This window comes from Geospiza fortis, unplaced genomic scaffold (assembly GCF_000277835.1).
Source record: "Geospiza fortis unplaced genomic scaffold, GeoFor_1.0 scaffold405, whole genome shotgun sequence".
NCBI lineage: Eukaryota > Metazoa > Chordata > Aves > Passeriformes > Thraupidae > Geospiza > Geospiza fortis.
In genome coordinates, this window is record NW_005054415.1 from 2,372,742 (window position 1) to 2,397,706 (window position 24,965).

Genomic DNA, 24,965 nt, shown 5'->3' on the forward strand with positions numbered 1-24,965 from the left:
TGAGCGCGGCCCGGCTGCCGCTCGCTAAATAGGCCATTTAGCAATCTTCTCCCCATGCTTTTCTCCTGAGCACTGCCGGGGGTGCTGGAAAAGCGGAGGGCAAGTCTTTGTCTGACGCCAAAAATGTCTTCAGTGAAGAGGCCGAGAGGAAGGGTAAGTGAGAGCCTGAATGAGTGGGAGGAGGAGGGGTTCTTTGGGCTAAAAGGCTAATGGGATTGAATAACCTTCCTTATTACTGGCTGCTGCTGCGGGAGCCGCATCGCCATCTTGAGCTGTTCCCGAGCTGGGGCCGGCTGTTTGTTCCAGCCCCGGGGCTTTAAGGTGGCATCGGGAGCGGCCCCGTCCCTGCCTCCCGCCCCCGCCGCCCATGAGGCTCCTCTAGAACATGAATCCCGGGAAGTGCGCGGGGTTTGCCCAGAAAATGTGTTTGGAAATTCCTGGTGGCTTTTCTTCCTGCTCTAGGCAGAGGCGCATTTACGGGTGAGAACGTAACATAACTGTTATCTGCTGGGGTTTTGTGTTTGAATAGGAAATTCTTTCCATTCCTCAAAGGGGGAGGGGAGGAAAGCAAAAACATGTCTTCTGGCTGGCTGCAGGAGAAGCTCATCAGCCCCGTAAACAATTCTGCGTCCATGAAACGGGCATTAAAATCCCGAAGATAAAAACAAGTTAGGTCTTTTATCCGAGGCGTGAAATGTATGTTGATCTAAATAAAGGAAACGCTGCTTTCTGATCCGTTTATGGATATAGAGCTGTGTAATTTTAGTTTTGGTTTTATCTTTTGTCTGTTTTTTAATCTTGGTGTTGTTCGAGCATCTGTTGTGTTCATCACCGAGTTAGTCCTGTAGATCATTCATCTGCTTTAGGGGAACTGTGGTCCTGGTATCCTTCCAAAGGCAAAACACTGATGCTGTTACCCTCGGGAGCTCTTTGCTTTTTCATATTTTACTGGAGGTGTTGGATGTGTGTGTCAAATGTATGGGAATGCTGCAAAGGTTAAAGATTGGTTTCTTTAATTACAGAGGTGGAGAGACAGCGGAGAGAATTTCAGAAGGATAATTTTTACCGACTTTGAGTACTTGGATTGGTTGTTTAAAACCAACAATTGATGTAGTTATTTTGGAACCCACGCAATTCTGTGGTATAAATGGAATTCCTCATTTTTTGTGTCCACATAAGTCCCTGACAGTTACATTTTTTTAAAATGTATATCCTTACCAAAAATGTTTGCACTTTTTCTTTCTGTCTTTAAAATAAGGGGATTTAATTTACTTTTTGTTTCTTGCTACAGCCTCCTTCCAAGAAGACTGATGGTTCAGGATCATATACTAAGTTGCAGAATACCCAGGTGAGGGGAATGTCTGAAAAGAAGCAGAAGAAAAAAACAGACTCGGAAAGTAAACAAGAGAAGGCAAATCGCATTATATCCGAAGCAATTGCAAAGGCAAAAGAGAGAGGAGAGAGAAACATTCCACGAGTAATGAGCCCTGAAAACTTCCCCAGTGTTTCAGCTGAAGGAAAAGAGGAAAAGAAGGGTAGAAAAGTTAAATCCAAACCAAAGGATAAGGAGACTAAAAAGCCGAAAACTGGTTCCTCATCCAAAATTAAAGAGAAAACAAAAATTGGGTAAGTAGATTAAAACATTGTCTTCTCTTCAGACTTTATATCCTTGATTAAAATGGAAACTGCTTACTGATAATAAAATGTTCTCCTCTGCTGCCTACACAAAATTCTTACTGATTAAGTCCATGTGTGGACTCTCTCATTCAGGAACAAGAATGCTCTGTTTTCTCTTTAGATAAAATCACTGTAGGAGGGTCCTTTTGAAAGGAATTATTTTAATACAGATTCTAAAATATTCTGTATTCACTTTGAAGCATAGCCTGACATACCTTCTGTCTAGCTTTGTAATCCATTCTGACTCCAAACTGAATTTTTCTAGATTATAAATGCTGTTTTTATAAATTTTGGCATGTAGCTTCAATACAGTGTGCTTGATAAACTACACAGGGAGAAATTGGAAGTTAAATGAACTTGCAGAGAAGAGAATATTCTTACAGATATCACATGTATCAAAAGTAAAGCACTATTGGAAAAATTAAATTCTAAGAATTTTGTAGTCTTCATTCCTATCAGTTTAATCTGCCCTCTTAAATATTTTGCAGACTCAGCTGGGTCAAGCAGGGTGGATACCTTAGGGTGAGGAGCTTTTGGAGTGCCCCGGGGGTTTCAGGAACTGGATCATCTTGGGACTCCAGAGCTAACCTATGTTGCATGTTTACTTTTAAAGGAGAGTGTGTGATTTCCAGTATTAAGTACGTCAGTCAGAACTTGAAATGTTAGTTACAGTCTGATTTTTAGTTTCTTAAATCTGTGCTCTTTTTGCAGTAGCAGAAATATTAACTGGCATATCTCTGAAATTTAAATGTCTCATATCCATATGTATATTTTAATGTATGGAGCAGAAATGAATGTTCTTTTAATCAGTCTATATCTCTGTGTTTTCTTTTTTTCTTGTAGAGATCAGTGCTTTTCTTACATGATTGAAGTAAACAATTTTGAGTAGTTATCCTGTAGTTTGAAGGTCTATATCCAACTTCATTCTAACGTGAAATTTCATGGTGTTAATTTCTTTCTGTTCTGTTTATGTGTTGGCATATGATGCTGCTTTTAAGCATCAAGTAGTGCTTCCTTTTCTTTTTTTCTCCATCTAGTTTAAGGTGGGATTTCAGATGTGTACTTTTGTGAAGTTGATTTCACTTTCATGTTTCTGAATTTACTCATGTTCTGTAACAAACGTTTGTTGGTCTGTTTAATCAGAAAACTTACACTGTCGTTCAGGTAGTGTCAGTTTCATAAAACCTTGTGGTTTGTCCTTAGTGTGCTTTTTATTCATTCTTTTGGGTAATTGACAAAACCTGCTAAAATAACATCATTATGATATACTACATAGTTGCCATAATATTTTTACTTTTTTAAATGTAAAAAAAAAGTAAACTGTTACCTACAATTTATGATTGTGCACTCAATTTTGTCTTGGTGAATGCTTTGCTGTGCACATCACTTAGGATCACTTTTCAGGATTTCATCAGACGGCATCAGTTGAGAAAGAGACATTTCTCAAACTGTGTTTTTAGCTATGGTGTTTGTGTTTGATGCAGGTACATGCAAGCTGCTAGAGCAGTTCCCATTTAATTAACTGTCAATGTTTCATCATTTTGCATTGGGCTGTGAAGGTTTGTGTCCCAGTTAGTTACCAGTCTGATCAGCTAATGCCCCAGTAGCACTGCTAACTTAGTCGTGCTGCCAGGTAGTGCTTTCATTATGAGGGATACACACATATAGATGGAGCAGTCAGGTCCTGGTAAGGAGCTCTGAAGAGTCTTCTAGAACCACCACATATTACAGATTTCCATTCATATTTGCAGAATTCCATTTTATTTTGATGGACTGCAGCAAATCAAATCCTTTGAGACATCAAGATACTTCATTTTTATATCTAAACAGATTAATGTGTTGTGTTGAATTAGCGCTATTGTATATTATTGATATAAATACATAAAATAATAACAGCTTAGCAAGGAATACCCCAGGGATTTTGCAGAGCAGCAATTGCAATAAGGCCTTGATTTTTTAAAAGAATAATCTTACCAAACCCTACTTTCTATGCAAATGTAACTGCTGATATTACAGCAGAATAATTACTTTAGCATCACTATACTTGTCTGTTCAACCGTGGTTCAAAAAATTTTGTGATTAATGATTTTTGTTTTTTTAGAGAAAAGTGAAATTAAAGAATAAGGAGTTTTAAGGACTAAACAGCTCTGGTAAAGTTTTTGTCCTGTCTTCTGTTCTTAAAAAATATTTCTTAATGAATCTAAGCACATCCTTGGAATCATTAAGTCAAAATAGGATTGAGTTTTTAAGCGTGTGGGTTGCTCCATTGATTTTTCTCATTACCTTAAAATAAACTTTGACTGAATCTTGGGAGAAAATTTTACTATGCTAAAATAATACCTGTAAAAGACAAGAGCTTTATTGGGCAGGAAGGGAAGGGAAGATCTCAGTTCAATGAAAATGTTTTTTTTTCCTTTGGATGGAAAGATTTTTGAAATCTGTTTAAAATGAGATTAAAAAGAATTTAAATTCTTTTTCAATCAATAATGAGAAAAGCTTTATAATATAAATATAAACATATATATATTTGTATATATGGCATTCCTTAAATTTAATCAGAAAGCAAAACCTGAAGTCCCCTCATGTTTTAAAAAGAAAAGCAAACAATTTCCAACTGTTAGAAGCCATTATGAGCTAGTTTTTCTGCAAACAATATAGTTGTGAGTGAAACCTTGAAACCACTAAAGTTTTACATTAAAAAAAAAAGATAAATATACCTTTTTAACAGCAGTAGGGAATTTGTTTGGGTGCATCTACTGTTCCATTTTAGAAGGAGGTCTGCTGTGATATGTCCATCCCAGATGAATAGATTTCTTTTCAGTCAGGGTTTTCTGTAGCAAACTCATTTAACTTCCAGGAACTGTTAAATCTGTTGCTTCAGGTTGGATTTGGAGTGTCAGAGCAATGCAGGAGGTGATGCAGAGCTGGGTGTGTTTGAGAAGATCTGAAGTCACATGTATGTTTTGGGTAACTCCTCTTTCATTTTTGCAGGCCAACACAGAGCTGAGGGATCTGCAACTGTAACAAATATATTGATTTCTTTTTTTTTTTCTTTTGAGAACTGTTTGAGAAACAGTTTTAATCTGGTCTTTCATATCTCTCCTCTCAACAAACACAGCCTGTTCAGTAAGAGCACAGCTGTACCCTCTGTAGCCCAGAACTCAAACAGCAAACTCTTATTTAGATTGTGATCGTAGACTTGGACCTCTTACAGGGCTTTATTCTGTGTAGCAAGGTCTGTGTTGCTCTGGAGGAGCATTTTCAGAGTTACAGTTGAACTGTAGAGCTGGAACACTAATTGCTGGACAGACCTTGATAAAATTGCCTGATAGCCATCAGTTAAAAAAAAAAGTGTTTTAAATTGTAATACAGCACAGCTTTTACTGAAATTGAGTAGCCTTCATCTGGGATTGAGATGAGTTTTAACTACTGTGTCTAGATTTAGGACCAGGATGATCTTTCAAGAGTTCCTGTTTTTTTGCTGCTCAGACAATCAGTTTGTGTTTGGTGGCTTCATGTTAACTGTTTATATTTTCCTTCATGACGCTCTGAGATCTACATGTACAGAAAAAATTTATAGCATGATTCATTCCAGTTTATCATTGCTAGTTAAAAATTGCTGGCAGCTACTTTCTAGGCAGGCTGTAGTTTCTTTCTAAAGGTGAGGGTTAAGGTTTTATTTCTTGGAGCTGTGAAGACAGAGAAATAAGGCTTGTTAATTTCAGTCAAGTTTATTAGAACTGGATTCTGTGGTTAGCAAAGTTTCTGTGCCTTAAGAATTAGTGAAGATGAATGACTAAATTATATTATTACCAATAACATAAGGGTATGACAGAAATTATTAGAAGAATGTATGTATAATATATTTAGTATTACCAAAGTAAGTTGACTTATTTGCTTTATGCACTGATTACTGATTAAGTTAATTCTTCAAAATTTGCTTTACAATTACTCTGCAGACAGCAGAACCACTTTTCGTATCCTGGCTATTTACCAAGGTGTGTTGACATTTAGGAATCTATTTAAACCCTTTCAAGTTTTTGCATAGACCTTGTTTCTATTTATAAGCTCTTTCTAATTGATTCTACTTCTTCCATCTAAGGTGATGCATATTTAATATAAAAAGTCTACTTCTTACCACTTGATGTGAAGAATTATGAATTTGTGAACATTCTCTTGTTCAAAAAAGTAGATTGGCATTTAGGTTTTATAGCTCTCAACGTATTCCCACCTACTCAAACATAAAATTAAATATCACAGCCCTGATGAAAAGCAACAGCTCTGCACTGGTGATGTAAAGGACAATATCAGTTGAATACATTTAGGTAATTTTTTTTTCTTAATCACTGCATAGTTTAAATAAATAAGTCCCCCAGATTCTAAGAACTCAATTTACAAATGCTTGAGTCAGAGTGGTAGTCCTTCAGTTCATAACTGCTGCCAGAAATGGCTGTATTATTTCATGTGTTAAAAGAGCACTGGTGGATTTTGTTCATTAATCCTTGAATTATGTAGCAATGAATCCAGCAAGTGGGATGTGATCCTGTGCACTGCTGAAATGAGTGACTGTCCTTGTTGCCTTGTACCTTGAAGGAGGTCTCACAAATACTGTTAACAAGCAGTCTTAAACCCCAGCACGCTGACAGATAATCTTTGTGTTTTGATCTGATAGTGTGAAGATGGTTTGAAACCCTTATAAACTCAGGTGCTGCCTCAGGAGCCATGGGGAGAGGGCTGGGGGGGAGCTGGGTCTCCGGTGCTGGGGAGGTGCGTCCAGCTGGGATCTCCCAGGGCAGGGGCTGGCATTGTCCCCTTAACTAACATTGTCCCCTGTTAACTAGCATTGTCCCCTGTTAACTAACATTGTCCCTTGTTAACTAGCATTGTCCCCTGTTACCTAACATTGTCCCCATTAACTAGCATTGTCCCCTGGTCCCTGCCAGCCAGGCAGGGGCTGGGGAACAGCTCTGTCCTCAGAAAGGAGGGGTGCTCACTGAACCTTGAGTTCTCTTAGATCTGTTAAGGTCATTATCTTGTCTCCTGATTAAAAAGGCAATAAATTCAAGGTTTAGTCATCCTTCTGGGATGTCATTTTGTTTATTATTTGATGTTACTGTTTTTATGTAGTGTTAGCTGGAACTGACTGATGGTTCCAAAAAGACTATTAAGAGTGTTTTAAAATCTGTGCATAGTCCAGAAGTTATTAATTTGAAATACAACTGGAGAAGGAGACAGTGACTAATATTACTGTGTTAGTATTATTTATTAAACATATAAAAGGATAAGAGAAAATGGTTTTGTACCAGCAAATTAACTCTCATTCAAGTGGATACAGTATTTTGTCAATAAAACTTCTACTTTATATTTTTAGCAAAGTTTCTAGTGATAAAGAATTGCTAGTACTGTTGATAACGTAGGAGTTTTATTGTTAGTAATTTAACAAAGTGCTTTGGCTACAAATGATGATATCTGAGTGGTGACTCTGGACACTAATTATTAGTTACTTGGTGTTTTCTGTTTTGGGAAAATTGCAGTACAATGATGTATTAAAGGCCAGCTGTACTTCCTATTTCTGACGTGCCTAACACGTATTTGCTGCCTTTTTCTTTCTATCCTCTTTAATATTTCCTTTTTCATTCTTTGGAAGGCTTTGGAAAGTGTTTATCACTTTAAAGCTGTTCAGAGTACTGGCAGTGTTTCCGTTGTGTTCCCTGCTATGAAACAGAAGGGGAATGGAGCACATTCTTACTGGTTTTCATTTAAAAGTAAGAAGTTGCAACGCTCTTCAAGTAGTGGTAATTGGTAGCTTTAAAGAATGGTAGGAGTCCTGTGCTAAGGATCAGAAGTAATACTGGCTCATGAGAAACCTTCTTTTTAAAGCTTTTTTTGTGGTGTAAGTTTCTCAACATCTTTAGTTTGTAATTATAGAAGAAGAGAATGTGTAATAAAGAAATCTACAGCGTCTAATTGTTGAAATATTTATAGATGTTATGTAATAAGATAAATATGAATTGAAAAAGGCAAGAGAAAGCGAAATTGGAGTAGAGTCTGGTGATATTATTTATTCCATGTCTACAGTGTGCTGTTAACTTTTCATAGAAACAGAATAGATAGTTTCTGTTCAGAACAGTTTGTTTCAGGGTGGAAAAAGGGATTTTAGCCAAGGATCTTTATGCTTTCATGCAGAAATTTATAAACTGGCAAGAGAACTTGTTCGCTCAATGAAAATTTCTCACAGAATTGATCCAGTTTACAAGCTTCTGAAAATCATTGTTTTCACATAGCAGATTTTTTTTTAAGTTTTTGGCCAAAATATGAGCAGATTGCATTTTTACTGATAGAAATATATGACTTTAGCACCATACTGTTGTTCAGCAACTTTCGATAGCAAGGAGCATTGTGATTCTGGGCACTGGATCAGAAAGAAGTAAAACTGCATTTGTTCCTGTCATTGGCACCATATCCATATAGAGGAAGAAACATTCTGATCTACAGCATGCAGAGATGTGCAGAAAATTTCAGGGAGAAGCTTGTGAAGTAGTGGGGGTAGGGAATGCAAGCTCAAAGCAGGACACAAAAACAGACAAATGGAGTATTGTGTGTAAGGTGCAGGGGCAGAGCAAGAGGTGAACCCAAGGAGGGACTAAAACTAAGAAAAGGAGAGGAACAAATGTGCAAGGAAAGATGTAGCTAGAGCAGTCTAATCACAAAATACCCCATGTTTTGAAACAGAAGGTCCTTAAAATCCTCAGCTATTCAGTGGACACCACTAGAACCCATAGAAACCCTATATCCCTTGAGGTTGTGTTTCTTGAATACGAAAGGACCCTGGAGCCTAAAATAGTAAACAGTAGTGCATGAAGTGAGAATGAGCTGTGGTTGCACAGATACAAATATTTAGCACAGCAACATGCATTTAGGAATTGTTTTAATCTAACATTTCACAAAAGAGGATGAAAATTTGGAACAGATTGCCCAGGTACCTACCAGCTGTCAGCCTTGGAGATAAATGGAACTTTACTGCGCTGAGCAACATCAAAAAACTCTGCAGTTGGCCTTGAGTAGGGACCACAGGTCTTCCTGAGACCTCTTCCAGCTTGACTTATATCTTGACACTTGCTTGATTAAAAAACTTTCAGTTATCCTTTTTCTTTGAAAGAATTTAAGAGCAGGGAAAACACATATTGATAGTTTCTACTATTTTTCCAAACCCTAAAGGTGTAAACCAGAGACTTGGTGGAGTGGATATTGTTTCATGAATGATCTTCCAGGAAATTCTCACTCATAAGTTTACCAGCTTTCCCTTTAAATGCATGTTAAATTTTAGCATCCAGAATTCCTTTTAACAACAATTTCAGAAGGTCAATCACGATGTGCCTCGTCTGCATCATTTTGGAATATATTAGCTGATTTGACATATTAGTGACAAGTGCTAATGTAACACTTTAAATTTTATGAAACAAAGAGATAAAAATGGAAAAAGCGATTATCCAAGTCCATCACTAGAAAGTGTCATATTGGACAAATACCCAAGAATATAAATCTTAAAATAAAAACCAAGAAAAAAAAAGGAAAGATGATTCCTAATCAGAGCTTGAAAAGTGAGGGGAAAAAATGCTCAAACTAACCTTGAAGTCAGTAGGGAAACCAGTGTGTTCATTGCTGAAATTATTCCCTGTGATTATGAAACATGTTTTCTAAGTAGTAATTAAACTGAGAACACCTAATGAAAAGCCAAGGACCAGAATTTACTTGTGAACAAGAAGCTCTGTGATTATGCTGACTACAGCTTCATTTCAACCTGCATCCATCAGTGCTGTTCACTTTGTGCTAAAAGTGAAAAAAAATTGGAGTGGAAAAAACCCCATTTTAGCCTTTCCACTGAATATACATAGTGATTAAATATTGAAAAGCCATGCAAGTATTCATTGCTTGTCAAGTTATACCTGCAGTCTTTTGTAAGCAATGTTGCTTAAACTTTCAAAAATATTTTGGTAATTTAACATACTTATGTTCCACATGAACTGTTAGTCTGGACATAGTAAATATTTGTGTGTTCTCTTGTTTGGACACTTGCAAAAAGAAGTAAATGGGTTGTGTTTCAACCATTATATTCTCACCATTAGTGTTCTCATCGGGTGGCCAGTTTATTTAATGTTATATTGCTGTAAAATAACTTGTATGTCTGTATAAAGACTAAAATCTTGTGCTTAACTTGTTTGTAACATGGCAGAAGCACTTGTATGCTGGAACACTCTCCTCATTTTCTATTACAGAGCTGATCATAAGAGACCATATGAAATATATATTTTAGGACAGCTCTCTGTGATTTTCTTGAATAGTTTTCATTCCACAATTATGCCACTGTAAACACATTTAAAGAAGTGTATTTGGCACATTTCAAATATGGAAAAATATTTTTACACCCTTTAGTTAGAAACAAATCTGATGATTTACAGTGTAATTTTTAAATCCAGACAGAGGAATAATTGGTACTTTTTTTATTAGAGTTTAACTAATTTATTCAGCACAACAATGGTTCTTAACATACTGTGATAGATTCTAGGATTACTTACAGATAAAACTACCAGATTTTGGATATAGCTTTTTTTTCCTAAGGGCAAAAAAAGATTTGTTCAATTCCCTTATTTTTACCATTGAATGACTTAGTTAAGCGTAAAAGTTTTGCATGTCAGACAGCTTTGGGTGATTTTTAGATTGTTCTCCACAGTTAATTTTTCTAAGTAAAAATAAGGAAGCTACATTTTACAGTGGTACATTTTTTATGATAAATCATTTAGTGTTGTCATCTGCAGATGGTGTCTCTGCTAACTTTTTGTAGTTTACCACTGTTGGTTGGTTTAAATGTTGGAGTTTGTATTTCTGTTTCTCATGTAAAGATTTAAAATGTATGATAATTAGGAATTTGTGACAGCAAGGTAACTGTAGAGAAGCTCACTAACACTAGTGAACAGTGCTGCCTGCTGTAAGGTATTTGAGACCTATTGCTCATTTTTCAGACAGCGCTGTTGAGTTTTATGTTGAGAATATGGGCATTGCTAGTGATTTGCTCCTGAAGTTACACACACTGGTGTACAGCATTCGCTCAGGGGCTGGGGTTTTGTTTCTGACAGAAAGCTGATCATCACACTGGGCAAAAAGCAGAAAAGGAAAAACGAATCTTCAGATGAATTGTCTGATGCTAAGCAGACTCCACAGCGGCCACTGAAAGATGAAGACTCACAGGTAAGTAGTTGATATTCTCCCTTGATAAATTTCTGTGTTACGTCTACAGATCTTTTTTCCCCTGTCTCCAGAAAGTTACACTTCCTTGGATGCAGTGACAGTTACTCTCACACTTCCATGTGTCTCATAGGTAGAACTTTTCATCATCAGCCACTTCTCTCAGTTTAAAATCAGGACATCCTACAAGGTAGAGTCCTTTTTCCATAATGGGACATCAGTGCCCTGCTTATATCTGTTTCATTTCAGTACAGAAGCCCATAGATTTGAGACTGTGGGTACTTACACTGAGCTGGCAGTTAAACCCGATCCTTACTTTGGCTGAGTGTGAAAATGCAGAGATTTCCTAACAGACAGGACATTTATCAGTGAAGTTGGCTCTTTGAGAACTTTTAAAAGGGTTGCTTCAAGCTTTAATGTGTTTTTTCTTTCCTGGACTCTGCTTCTGTAGAAACTGCAAGAACAGATTTCTTGCAGTGTGGGATCTGAAGGCAGCAGTGATCAATATGCTGATAGGCTCTATGATCAATATGCTGATAGGCTCTAGTTGCTTGTGGAATATTTTTGAAGGAAGTGCCCGATGAAGAATTGGTCAAGTCATTCCCTTGAGGAATAGCTCTCTTGTAACTTAATTTCTGCAGTTTTTTCATAGGTCCCTGAAATAATAGTAACATAGGTAATTATTTCTGAAACTTGTGCACAAAGAAACATGAACTGTTGAGAAGGGATTATATTCTATTTATGTTTGCATTAGTAACAGAATTATAACTTCTTGCTTGAGGGCATTTTCCAGTAACGTAAGGTTATGTGCTGGAACTGCACAGGTTTTTATCCTGTGGCAATTTCATCCACAGAGGCAAAATCAGTATTCAAAATACAGTGTTGTTGAGTAAAAATTAATTGCATTAGTTGATGATAGTTGTCAAAAAACAATTATGAGATACTGAATTGCCCTCTGGTGTTTCACAGATAATAATGCTGGAAGGGAAAAGGGATCAGAAGCCATTTCCCAGAATGACTTCTCATTAACTGAAGTGATAGCTTGTCCTAGGTAAAGGTTACCTGAAAGGATCTGTAACTTTTCAGTCATAGTCTGTTATCAGATAAACATAAATTTATAGGCCAACAAATGTAATATAAAAGACTGAAGATCAGTTCTTTCCTGGGCATGTCATGAAATCACCTGCTCCTGGTGTGAAGGGAAAAGAGGGTAGAGATAATCAGGGTGGCATGAGAGGGAAATAACTTTTGTTGCAGAATGTCACAGCATTGTCCTGCTCTCTTTGAAGGAGCTGGGTAGAAGCAGGAAAGCCATAAATTGCTTTGCTTCATTAATTCATTTTCTCTTTAGTTTCTGAATATGTTCATGATTTTATTTTTAAAGAGCTGTTTCTAATTTCTGTTGCAAATAGCTGCTTCAAAGCTCTGGGGGGCAATTTTAGGCCTTTTTTCCCCCTAATTCATTTTGCATGCTTAGTTTCACATCAAGTGTCTTCCTTAAATAGATGGATTTTTTAAATTATTTTTTTTATTTTTAATATGTGATGCTACTTCATTTTTTGTCCTAGAGCCATTTGTTTATGGCCTTAGTTCTCAGCTCAGGGAAATACAAAAGTTTTTTTCCAAACAGCTCAGATTATGTATTAATCTGTTGGAGAACATATGTTGATGTTTTGCTAATCACTTCATACTTTAAGAAAAGACATAGCGAGAAGAATTGAAAATGCCAGTTACATAATCTTGCATTGCTCATGTTACCTGGCTTTTTTTTTTTTAAACCTACTTCTGTCAGCAAACTATTATTGATTTAAGTATAATGTGACATTAGTGTGTCCTTACATTAGAAATTCCTTTTGGTGATAACACCTAACACCACACACATTTATGGAAGAACAGCTAATCTACAGAACTGTGGAAAGCCCATGAAGGAGATTCATTTTTGCAGCTTCTCTGGAGGGTCATAGCCCTTCTTGGACTTGCACTGTACCCATAGGTTACTGCTCAGTTTTGGCAGCGTAGTTAAAGTACAGCTACATCATTTACCAGATACCAGCCAGACCAGGGCTGAATTAACAGTCAGGAAGAAAAGTTCCTGTGCTGCAATTTCACTGTTACTTAATATCTGCTCTGCAGAAGCCATTGTGACCGCAGGATTTAGGGTTTTGTCCTCCTCACAACTTGTTCTCACAGCTGAATACTGCAGTGTAATATAACATTGCAACCTGCAGTGGATTTTCTTGCACAAAAAAACCCTTTTCTGTGTAGCTCAATATAATAAATTTGTTTTGTAGAGACAGTTTTGTTTTGCTATTTTCATTTTTGTGATGATCAGTTCTCTAAATCAGATTAGTGTTTTCAAATGTTAGCTGACTAGTTTGATACTGCTATTTTTATCCACTGAATCCAATTTACAAATTAACCTTATGGTTAAATAGACAATGTCTCATGTTGGTACTGAGGGCTAGGAAATGTTGTGCAATATCCTAATAATCTCAAGTATTTGAAACTGCAAGTGAGAAGGAATTATTTTCTTTGACTGAACATTATTTCTTCAGCTGGAATTTGTTGTCCTCAGATTCTTGCAGAAACCATAATGGAAGGTTAGAGAGAGAAGCTGCAAAGTAAGCTATATAGGGCTGTTAAACAAGCCTTGATGAAGGTGGAGGAGAAAATACAGACATTAACAAAGCAACAAACATTATTAACCATCATGTCAGATTTCATCAGCAATCTGACCAATATGATCTAGTGAAAACCTTCATAATTTTTTTGTACAGCACCATTTAGTAGAGACACATCAGCTTATTTTATATCTTTCCCTCTGATGCTGGAGTTGGATGGTAACACTCGGCTGTTACACTGCATTAGGAAATCACTGTTGAAATACTGATGCTTGTGGAAGATCTGTTATGTATCAGCTTTGCTCCCATACCCTGAAAAGAGTGTTTCATGTTTGCTTTTGAACCCTAAAAATAAAAGTATCATATGCTTACATGAAAGAGAAAATAACAATTTAATTAATTGAACATAAGTGGATTACAGAGGTATTTTATTTCATGTTTGTTATCAGATGTTGACCTTTGGTTGTAGGTACAGCTGAAGTATTGCTTAGAGTGACCCAAAAGATGCAGCCTCAGGTTAGGGGAAATTTTGGGTAAAACCTCAATTTCTTTCCTTTCTCCTGCATGGCAGAAGAGAAGATCAAATCGTCAAGTTAAAAGGAAAAAGTACTCTGAAGAAGGAGAAGGGAAACAATCAGAAGAAGAAGCAGCTAAAGTTGCTGTTAAAATGAAGAAGAATTCTGCCCCTTTACCTGCTGAGCAGCCTTTACAATTATTTGTGGTAAGTAAAAATTGACTTGGTCTGTGAGAACTTTGTAGTTCAGTGAATAAAGCTCCTACCTTGGAATACATTATTATTTCTAAGCCACAGTTTAGTGTGACATTTTCCTAAGATCTTGAAAACTGGAAGAAATTACCTCTTACTATTTTTTTGTGTTCCAAACATCTGTTGACTTAATTGAAGTTAAGCGTAAGACTAAGGATGGGTATAGTTCAAGTAATGTTTTGTGTGGCATAGGCATATGAAAAAGCTCTGTTCTAATGCTACCATGACTTACAGAAGCATCAAATTATTTGGGGGATTTCTGCTTACTGAGGTATTTAAAAAGGACACTCTTCCTCTCCCCACAACCCTTTCAGGTTTACACTTCACTGTTCCACTTGGAGACTCAAACTTACTGTCGAGCCATTCAAGGTAAACAGAGTGGCAGGGAAGAAACAGGAAAAAAGTGTTTATGAGATGCTTGAAAGAGTGCCAGAAGTTGTAAGGGAAGGAGAATGGTGATATAATTGGGAGCAAATCAAACAAGAGGGAAGGTGACTGACTATTGCAAGCAGCTTGTACAGATCACCTCTGTCTCTGGGACCACGGCCCCAGTTGTGGCAGAGCCCTGCAATCCCTCCTGTGCCTCCTCTCTCTGATTCCACAGCGTGTTTGCTGCCTGTGTGCAGAGTGGATGGATCAGACTGAGTTTGTCACATGCTGGGTTTCTTTACTCTTTTTCACCTGTCAGAGTTTTTCTCCAGTTGTGTATAACTGAATTCTGGCTATGTCCAGTGCATCAGTTTAACTCAGCAGGGTATTCACAGTGTCTGGCAAGCAGCAGAATCCCCAGTGCTGTGTTTGGCAGGTGAGCACTACAGCTGATGCTGTTTGGAAGTGCCAGACTTGCTGTAATTCTGCACATAACCCTTTCTGGATTTTAAATTTTACTCCCAGCCCATTAGGGAATGCTGCTGGTGGAGGTCAAATTTACCTTTATTGCTCATTTTCTGACAAGCCACTTATGGTTGAAGGTATAAGCCTGAGAGAGAGGGCACGTACTGCAGTTTTATAATATTATTGTTTTCATGTCTTTCTAGGAAAATCCAAGTGAAGAAGATGCAGCAATTGTAGACAAAATCTTATCCTCCAGGGTAATAAAGAAAGAAGTAAGTGATTGTCATGGGATAAAATAGTTTATTTGATAAAGGGGGCATCTGTCATTTTACATTTCCTCTGAATTTCTTTTTCCAGATATCTGCAGGGATGACAGTAGACACAGAAGAGTTTTTTGTAAAATACAAGAACTAGTAAGTATTAAAGAGTTTGATGTGTTGACTGAACTGTTAGTATCATATTTATGTACTCAAGTTTTGTATTGCTTGAAGGTTATTTTGTCATTGAGATTTTTCTTTACCAATTTAATCTTTAAATTTCTAAAAATCTGTGATACGGTAGTAATAATATTAAAACTATGAAGATTGTGAAACCAGCACTCTCCAGTAAGCTAGCAGCCTTTATTTGCCAAAGAACAGAATTTTTTTAGAGAAGATCTTTATGAAATTTGAATATGTATTTATTAAGTTCAGCAGGGACTACATGCCTGAGGCAAATTTTAATTTCATGAATTTAAATCAGAGGTGTTCTGTGAACCTAGATTAGATTTACAGTGTCATGAATTTAGGAGATGCTGGTGTAGTAGTTAGAGTTACTGTTTCAAAAAGAAAGAAAAAACTTGTGATAGAAATGAATTAACATCAAAAGAAGGAAATAAAAAAAATACAGGAAAAAAAAGAACTTTTTCCATATTTTATTTTAAATTTCATATCTATTTTCCTGTCACTACTCAATTCTTGATGCTGTGAAAATCCAAGCTTATTTTAAATTTTACATATGTGAATAATTTAATGCAATTTTTGCTATAATAAATGTAACTTTTTTTAGACTCTTCTTCCACATGTTGTTGGAGACCATTTACCTTGTGTTTTTCTGAAAGGGTAAAATCTGTTATTTCATCCGAGGATGAGTAATCCCCAGCTGTGCCTTATTTCTAGCATATCTTTAGAAAGCTTAAAAAATGATGGAAATATACTAAAAAAAGGGGTGTGAGGAAGAAATATGTGTACTTCTGTGATGTAATTTCAGAAGGGCTCTCCTGGGGGACAGGTAGATGCTGCAGCCCCTGGTGCTGCTGTCTCAGAGCTGCTGCCCCAGCCCAGCCCAGGGCAGGTTCCTCTGCCTCGGGATCTGCCTCTGTGCTCCAGCACTGCCTGGAGAGATGGTCACAGGGCATGCATGGAAAAACCAGATCCAATATATGCAGTCATTTATATCTCTGGGTACTTTCTGATAGAGGTGTCAGATTTTAAACTTGACTTGTTTAAGCTCACTTGAAATAAGCTTGTTTCTCTTCTTAGGACACATGAAAGAAATTTGTGGATCTGTAGAGTTTCACAGATTCCGGCTCAAAAAACACTGCCTTCACTAGGTGCTGCAAGATCGTTATTTGGAAGAATAAATCTTTGATCTTTATGTGGATTCTGTTATTTTAACTGTATATTAAAAATAGATAGTAAGCTTTTGCTTTCACCAATGTGTTAATGTCAATCTCTGTGATTTTAGCTCATATCTCCACTGTGAGTGGGCCACAGAACAACAGCTTTTAAAGGATAAAAGAATCCAGCAGAAAATAAAGCGATTCAAAGTAAGGAAAGCACAAAGAGCTCACTTCTTTGCAGATGTGAGTATGAAATAAAAATTAAATAAGTTTTTTTTTCCCCTTGCAAAATTGTGATTAGTAGTTTGCTTTTATATAGAAGAGCTGATTGTTAGGAACTAAAAATGAGCCATTAGTGTTGTTTGCAGCAGGGGGGGGGTTATTTAATGTAATGTAAAGAGTAAGTCTTCTGGAGTCACTGAACTAACCTGACTTACATGGTCTAAAAGTGCAATTGGTTGAGTAACTACTTAGAAGTGGTAAGGAGGGAAGGATTGTGTCAGTATGGCTAGTTTCTCTAGGACTTCCACAGGACAGCACTTTATCCTAGAGATTTGGGGTCAAATCCCTCTTCAGTGAGGGTTGCCCAAGAGAACCAAGGGGGTGTGTGCAGGGGGCTGGTGTGGAATTTGAGGTCTGTGCAAAAACCCCAGTAATTTCCAACTACCAAATTAATTTTGTGTACAATTAGACCAAGTTTTAGCAAATACCAACTGTCTTTGCCTCTCTACTGATTTTATTCATCTTTCACTGCAGATGGAAGAGGAACCTTTTAATCCTGACTATGTTGAAGTAGACCGAGTATTAGAAGTGTCTCTTTGTGAAGACAAAGACACTGGTGAGGTAAGTATGTCTTAAAGCAAGTCAGGAAGGTACAGGTTTGAAAATTGTAATTTTATCAGATCTCAGAGTAACACTTTAATGATTTTAAAGCTTCAGTAATATTTTTAATGAGACATGTCAGTCTTGTCCTGTCCTGTGCTACCTGTGGATTTGAAAGACAAGTCAGCATTTAATAGCTTATATTTTTATTAGTATTAATAGGTCATAGTAGGCAAAGCTTAGGTATTGACTGACAGAAATGTCAGGTTCAATAATTGTCTTGTGAGTTCCATCAAAAGGCTGGTCCCATATACTGTCTTGTCTCTCTGGCAGTGGCATGGGGTCACTGGTAATAAAAGCTTTAGGCAGCCAGTGATTTGAAGTGCATTGATGGCCACCAGTGAACCATTCCCTCTGTGTTTATCAAAACTCATTTTTTTTATTTAAAATACCTCTTCTGAAAGCTATTACACAACAAAAACATTCTGAGATTAAAAAGAGAACAGAAAAGCAAGTCAAGCAATTAAATGGCAAAAAATTGAGAAAGTCTGAGAAAAATGGAGATCAAAGACTGAGAAGTTGTTGATTAAGGCTGTTGGAATATCTATAATGCTTATTCTGCTTGTGTGGATAGCAAAGTGAGCAGACTTTTACCCAGTGATTTCTGCATTAATCTTCCTAAGAGTTGAGAGTTAGAATGACTTTTCATTGTATGCAGCAGATTTGTCATTATTAAATTTTTAGAAAAAAAAGTGTTGTCATAAGACTTTCCCCATAGCTTCTGAAAGGATGAATCTTTATTTGGTTTTTAAATATTTACATCTTGAATCTAAGTAAGATGATCTACTTTGGTTCCATTTTTTTCTGTATGTTGTAAAGCTTTATGAGAGTTTAGTTGGTCAGACCTCTGGTTTAGGAGCTCTAAAGCTCTGGTTTGGGCCTAGGTAGCCTGAGTTGGAGAGTGGAGGAAATGCCCTGGGTGTAGCACTTCTGTAGTTAGTTCTGCCACCCTGCCCCACTTCCACAAATATCACAAATACTGTAATTTATCTTTCCTGAGACTAAAGCAAGATTTGCTTGTGGGTAAGGGACATTGAAAAGCACTCCAGAGGTCTACAGGCAGTTGGCAGAGTGTTGGTTGCCAAGGATAAGTAGGTAGATAACAGGAATCCGCATGGAACCTTTAAAAAATTGTCAGAAATGTGATTTTGATTCCAGCTCTTGTGTAAGCAAGCTAATCTAATAGTAAGGCATATTAACAGTCTGTATACTAAATTAAAAACTGATAACATTCAGAATTTTCTTCTGCAGCCTGTTATTTACTATTTAGTAAAATGGTGTTCGTTGCCATATGAAGACAGTACGTGGGAGCTGAAAGAAGATGTAGATCAAGCAAAAATAGAAGAATTTGAACAATTGCAAGCTTCCAGGCCTGACTCAAGGAGATTGGTAAAATTATATCTAATTTACTTGTCTGTCTTAGTAAATCTGACTTAGTTTTCCCAACTTTAAACTCCTGTGTTAAAACATAAGGCTTATTGACATTCTGTGTGAAGCATCTGTGTGCCTTGTTACCTAGGAGTAATAAAACATTCAGGTAGGCATAGATAAATATTCTTATCTTAGTTGTTACTCTAAAAAATAAAGGTTTTTGCTTAGGAAAAAAATCTAAAGTGCTGTGACTTTCTGAGTTTCTAACGGAGCAGCGAGGCACAGGTTGAAACTGGCTATCACAGAACTGAGCACCTTTAAAATGAGCAGAAAGCAGGATGACGTGTTAACACCCTTTTATAGAGAGGAGAGTTAAATTTTGTGCTTCAGCACTGAAGGGAATTGGCAAATGAGATCTGTCAAACAGGTTCTGTAATTTTTTTCCTGCTTTTATTTTTCTTCTTGTTAAAGAGCTAGCTGAAAGGAAAAAAAATACATATAATTAGGGAATGTGTTTTATCTTGAAATTATCAATCTTCTGTCTCTTAGAGCAGGAGAAAGCAAAATAGTTCTATTTCAAGTCCTGTATGTCATTGTCAGAGTAGGACATGTGTCCTGCGTGGTGTAGTACAACACTTGTTCTAACTTACTTCTTTTACATAACTAAATATGCACAGTGTTTTAATTTGGAGGCTTTGGAATTTATTTTAATGGTTTTTCCATCTACAGATAATGACAGTAGTCACGATTAACATCTTCATATTATATTGAGTTCATTTATGTAGTATTTTTTTAAAATCCTGACATTTTGGCATGTGGGAAGAAGAGCTGTTATACCTCTGTTACCGTATTTGGCTGTGAGAGAAAAAGATGATTAAAGCGCAACTGTACAACTGACAGTCATCTCAGCATCAGCAACAAGTATTTTTGCTTCAGGCTCCAGCAGCTACAAGAAATTATTTGCTGACTGCAGCCCTGCAAGCAGGAGCATGGCTGCTCCAGGAGTGGGGGAGTGGACAGATGGCAGCTGGTGGGAGAGGGGAGAAGGCACAGCTGCTGGGGAGGGACAGCTCCTGCTGCACCCAGACCTGCGCTCAGGTGATGCTGACGCTGGCAGTGCAGAGAGAGAGAATTCACATGGAAAATTCAGAGCTGCCACATAAGGCCACATGAGTCTCGAGTGAATGCAAGCTTTTATAAATGCTGGGAAATGGGAGGGAGAGGGGGGGAAGTACAGCTGGTGAGAAAAGCTCCTACTAAAATTACTTCACTTGAATGTGTGAGTTTGTTCACGTTGGGATGCAGGAGCTGTCAGAAGAGTTCTCTGCTGGAATCCTACCTAGTATCAGTCAAAAACTGCATGATTCCACCTGCTAAGCTAGAGGCCAGGCTGTTCTGGCTCCAGGCTTGGGAACTTGTGTGTTTGTTTGTGTATATATATAAATATTTTATACACAGCCTCTCAGCTTTCCTTAGCTTGTGAGGGCCCTGCAGGTGATACACCTTGATACTCTGTTTTGTCATGGCCTTTGTCTCATGACCCTGCCTATACTGATGCTGTTCTGATCAGATCCCGTGGGGAAATTATTCAAGACACTAAAGCTCTCACAAGTTCACTTTTTTGTACTGCTGGCCCTGGTTTCATGCATTGGCGATGGGCCAGAGTGATCAGCAGGGCAGGGCAAGTGCAGAAGGGAGAGAGCAAGATCTCAGTAACTGTGTAGATGCCCAGGCTGCTTCAGCATCAGCTTCCAGAGCCGCCTTAGACTTCAGGGATGTTGTTAATCCCAAAACTCAGTTGGCTCTCTTGTGGGTCAGCTGCCTGTTCTTAGAGCTGCCAAAGTAAAACTTCATGTAGTCTGGAAATTTCATATATAAATGAATTTGTGCCCTATTATTCCAGCCAAACTATTTGTATTCTATTTTTAGAAACCAATTGCTTAATTTAATTATCATATTGACTTAAATTAATTTTAAAAATAGCAGTTCATAGAGAAAAATAAATACAAATTTCAGATTTTTGCAGACTATTAATTAGTAAGTGATGTTAACAATGACACAACTTTTAAGGTTGAATAACAACATTCTAGATATAAAGTGATATACTCACAAAATAGTGGGGTTAGTTATTTTGAAAAAATAAAGCAAGTATCAATCTGTACTTATATTTATCTTTTCCTTAAAGGACCGACCACCTCCAAACTCCTGGAAGAAGATAGAACAGTCCAGAGAATATAAAAATGGCAATCAGCTCAGGGAATATCAACTGGAAGGACTTAACTGGCTCCTCTTCAACTGGTACAATAGGTATATGCATGGAATATTTTTTAATGTAGATTTTAAACCATATGGAGTGAATCACTTTTATTGGGGATGAATACTGTTTTAACTAAATTTATTGCAGCTTCTCTGCTTATAGCTAAAAGGATGTAACTGGAACAAATATCTCTACCTTTGGGTGTGCAAGGATGTTTTTATCAAGAAAAATTAACAAAAATATTAAAATAATGCAGCTAACCTAACTGAAGATAAATTTTCAATGGCTATGAGGAAATTAAAGCAAAAACAACTGAAGTACAAGCTTTCACAAATTTTGAAACCAGTAGACACTTGCATCTTTCAAAATGATTGCTAGAAATAGTATAATAAAGTTACCTCTCTTCAAAAGTAAGGCTATTAAATAATTACATTATCTGTACTTTAAGCTAAAGTTAACTTCTGTGCATTAATACTATGCATTACTATGAACAGAGGTATGATCACTTGGAAGATCTTTCTCAGAATGATGTGTTTTCTCTAATTTCATTTGCTGTTAATATATCTTCTGCTTGCTGTATTTCCAAAGTGCCAGTTGCATATCCCTTATAGGGATGATGGCAGTGAGTGTAGAATTTTACCATGCATGTTATTGATCTGCAGAAGGAAATCTGATTTTAATTCTCATTCAGGCAGTGCAGAGCTGGGTGACATCTGCAAACAGAGGGAAGGGCTGCAATGTATGGCTGGGGGCAAGCATGGAGTGGTGCTTCATGCCGTAATTTAGTTTTAGGCATCTGTCTGGTTCTGGAATCAAAAAGGGAAATTTGCTAATGATGCTCTGATGTGCTCCTTTCATGTGAGTTTAGCTGGGATACTTCCTATGTGTGATTTCTAGGGATTCTTCATTAATTTCTAGCAGTTTTGTCAAGGTGAATGTGCGTGGAGGAAACCTGCCTAATTTAAATTCCTTTAATTAGGGCAAAGGTAGTCCCAAAAGAATACTTCTGGAATATTTTTGTAGAACTTCACAGAACATTCTGTTCTCAGGTTTTGACAGTGCTAAACCTGATGCAAAGCTTTACACAAAGGTTTTGTGCACATTCTTTCACCTTAACCAGAGAATGTTTTCAAGGATCTTTTTGCAGTGCCTCAGTTTTGACTGTTGTTTTAGACTGGTATATTTGAGCTTTGTTTCTGTAAATTGTTCATTTTACTAACAGCATTAGGGTCTGTACTTTACTTGATGATAGTAACAAATAATTTTTTTTTTCCTGCTAGGCGAAATTGCATATTAGCAGATGAAATGGGCCTTGGCAAAACCATTCAGTCCATTACATTCCTGTATGAAATCCTCCTGACGGGTATAAGAGGCCCTTTCCTGATCATAGCTCCGCTCTCCACCATAACAAACTGGGAGCGGGAGTTCCGCACGTGGACTGACCTGAACGTCGTGGTGTACCACGGGAGCATGATCAGCAGGCAGATGATTCAGCAGTATGAGATGTACTTCAGGGACTCCCAGGTATGGGAACCTCACCTGTGTGCAATAACTCACCCTAAACATGGCTCAGCTGGCAGCAGTGGCAAGGATACTTGACATTATCTTTCTTTTTATCTTGGTGAAAGTCACTTCACGTTCCAGGATGTTGCATTTGAGCATCTTCAGCAAATGCTTACTGGGTAAATCTAGTGGCAGTGTTAGCAGCAAGATGTGTGTGTTGCTTCACTGTGCTGAGTAATTTTGCAATTGAATGGCAGTGATGCTGGTGCTCTTGTGGAGATTAAAGTGTACACAGATGGTTGCAGTTGGGTCCTGAATTTGAAGAGCAGGGAGAAAAAAAAATAATACTGATTAAGCTCTGCTACCTTTATGAAGCTGTTGATTTCCTTTTGCTGGTGTTAACTGTGTACAGTCTGAACTTGCTTTTCTGAAAAACACACCATTAAGTGACATGAGAAAAACTTGAAACCTGACTATTTTAAAAGGTTTTTTCTTCTCTTTTTAATATATTGTGCATAAAGAATTCTTTCTAATTGTCATGGTATTTCTTCAGAATTGATAAAGCTGAGAACTTCTTATTAATTAGTGCTAAATATCAAAATGACATCTTGCGTGCCTAATGAGTTATTCTGTACTGCCTTGCTGAAGGCCTTACATATTCTCCTTGTCAGACCAATGGAGTAAAAAGTTTTCATTTAGTTCCCCTGTAGTACTGTGATTGCTTACTGTATGACTGCCAGCTGTATTAACATCATATATTGTGATTGATCGACTGTAGAATTTTTCCTGTCACTCTTTCAGATTTTCTCAGCATTAAAAATGGGATTTTATCTACATGCACCTTCTGAAACAGTTCTGTTAGATGGTTATATCTGTAATTTAAAAGGGGTTACATTTTTTTCTGTTGCTTAGATAATACTGGATTTGGGTCCATGAATAATTACTCATTAGTATTAGTTAGGGAGTTACAAAGATTATTAAGTGTGATGACAAAGCATTTTATAATGTAAAACCCAGTGTCTGGCTCCTGGCAAAATTTCAACAAGGAAATGTGTACATTGAGCAGAGGGGAGGGAATGTAACAAATTGTGTGTGTTGGTGACTTTCTAGGGCCGTATTGTCCGAGGTACCTACAGGTTCCAGGCCATTATCACAACGTTTGAAATGATCCTTGGTGGCTGTCCAGAATTAAATGCAATTGAGTGGCGCTGTGTTATTATTGATGAAGCTCACAGACTGAAGAACAAAAACTGCAAACTTTTGGAAGGACTAAAATTAATGAACCTTGTGAGTAACTATAGTTCACTTTTTGGGGCTGATTTTAGTTCAATATAGCGTGATAATAAATTAAAAATTTCCTTTGCATGTCAAAAAAGACCTCTCAAGTAGTGTTTCTTGAGGAATAACTATTCCTGATACTCTTCAAACATATGTGGTTTTGATAACTTATGCTGGTATATTTGTGATTAAACAAAATGTGGCAAGTTCTCACTGTTAGCACAATCTATTTCCGATGATACTGTTGTACAGTTTTTGTTTTGATTAGGATGAAAATATCATTTAAAATTTGCTTTAGTTTTTGTGCAATGTGTTAAAATTTAGAAAATATTTTAAGCAAGTTATTTAACAACAAAAGCATGCAAGTGGTAGAATTTTAAATAGACAGATTGTCTAGGCCATAAGTTAAAATTTTATTTTACACAGCTGAAGATTTTTAAAAGTAGATACTACTATGTGTCAGATGCACCATGACTAGTTTTGCATTTTTTTATTGCTTCATTATTACTTTCCTGTATGTTCTCAGAAGTCCTCTGAGTTTCTTTCTGATACCTGCTCAGTGTATATTTTTCACACTGCAGAGAGGGAGGATTATAAATCTGTGAATATTACAGGCAAGGTTGAAGTGTTCACTCATTACTTCATTACAGATGTAGGAAGAGAAAATTTAAAGCAAAGCTACTAGAAAATACTTATTGGTGTTTTTTAAATAAATCTGCTTATTTGTATTACCTGTGTGCTTAGTGACACACAGAACTGGTGTTTTCAGGTTTCATGCTCAGACTTAACACAAACATTTTTGCAAATGTGTGCAGATAAGGTTATGCAAGATCTTTTTGTCTTTTTCTAGGAGCATAAAGTGCTGTTAACAGGTACCCCACTGCAGAACACAGTAGAAGAATTATTTAGCCTCCTTCATTTTCTGGAACCATT

The 24,965-nt window shown here is 37.0% G+C and overlaps 1 protein-coding gene across 1 annotated transcript in view; it reads left to right on the top strand.

Annotated features, from left to right (window-relative positions):
* CHD9 (chromodomain helicase DNA binding protein 9) overlaps positions 1 to 24,965 on the top strand; it is a 78,638-nt gene that overhangs the window by 25,571 nt on the left and 28,102 nt on the right. The window contains 13 exon segments of the mRNA XM_014309234.2: positions 1,292 to 1,626; positions 10,812 to 10,923; positions 14,113 to 14,262; positions 15,345 to 15,413; positions 15,499 to 15,554; positions 16,867 to 16,984; positions 17,498 to 17,584; positions 18,875 to 19,012; positions 21,180 to 21,301; positions 22,532 to 22,775; positions 23,865 to 24,041; positions 24,883 to 24,962; positions 24,964 to 24,965. The exon segment at positions 24,964 to 24,965 is cut by the window's right edge and continues 35 nt beyond it. Coding sequence (XP_014164709.2) covers positions 1,292 to 1,626; positions 10,812 to 10,923; positions 14,113 to 14,262; positions 15,345 to 15,413; positions 15,499 to 15,554; positions 16,867 to 16,984; positions 17,498 to 17,584; positions 18,875 to 19,012; positions 21,180 to 21,301; positions 22,532 to 22,775; positions 23,865 to 24,041; positions 24,883 to 24,962; positions 24,964 to 24,965 — 1,690 coding nt within the window.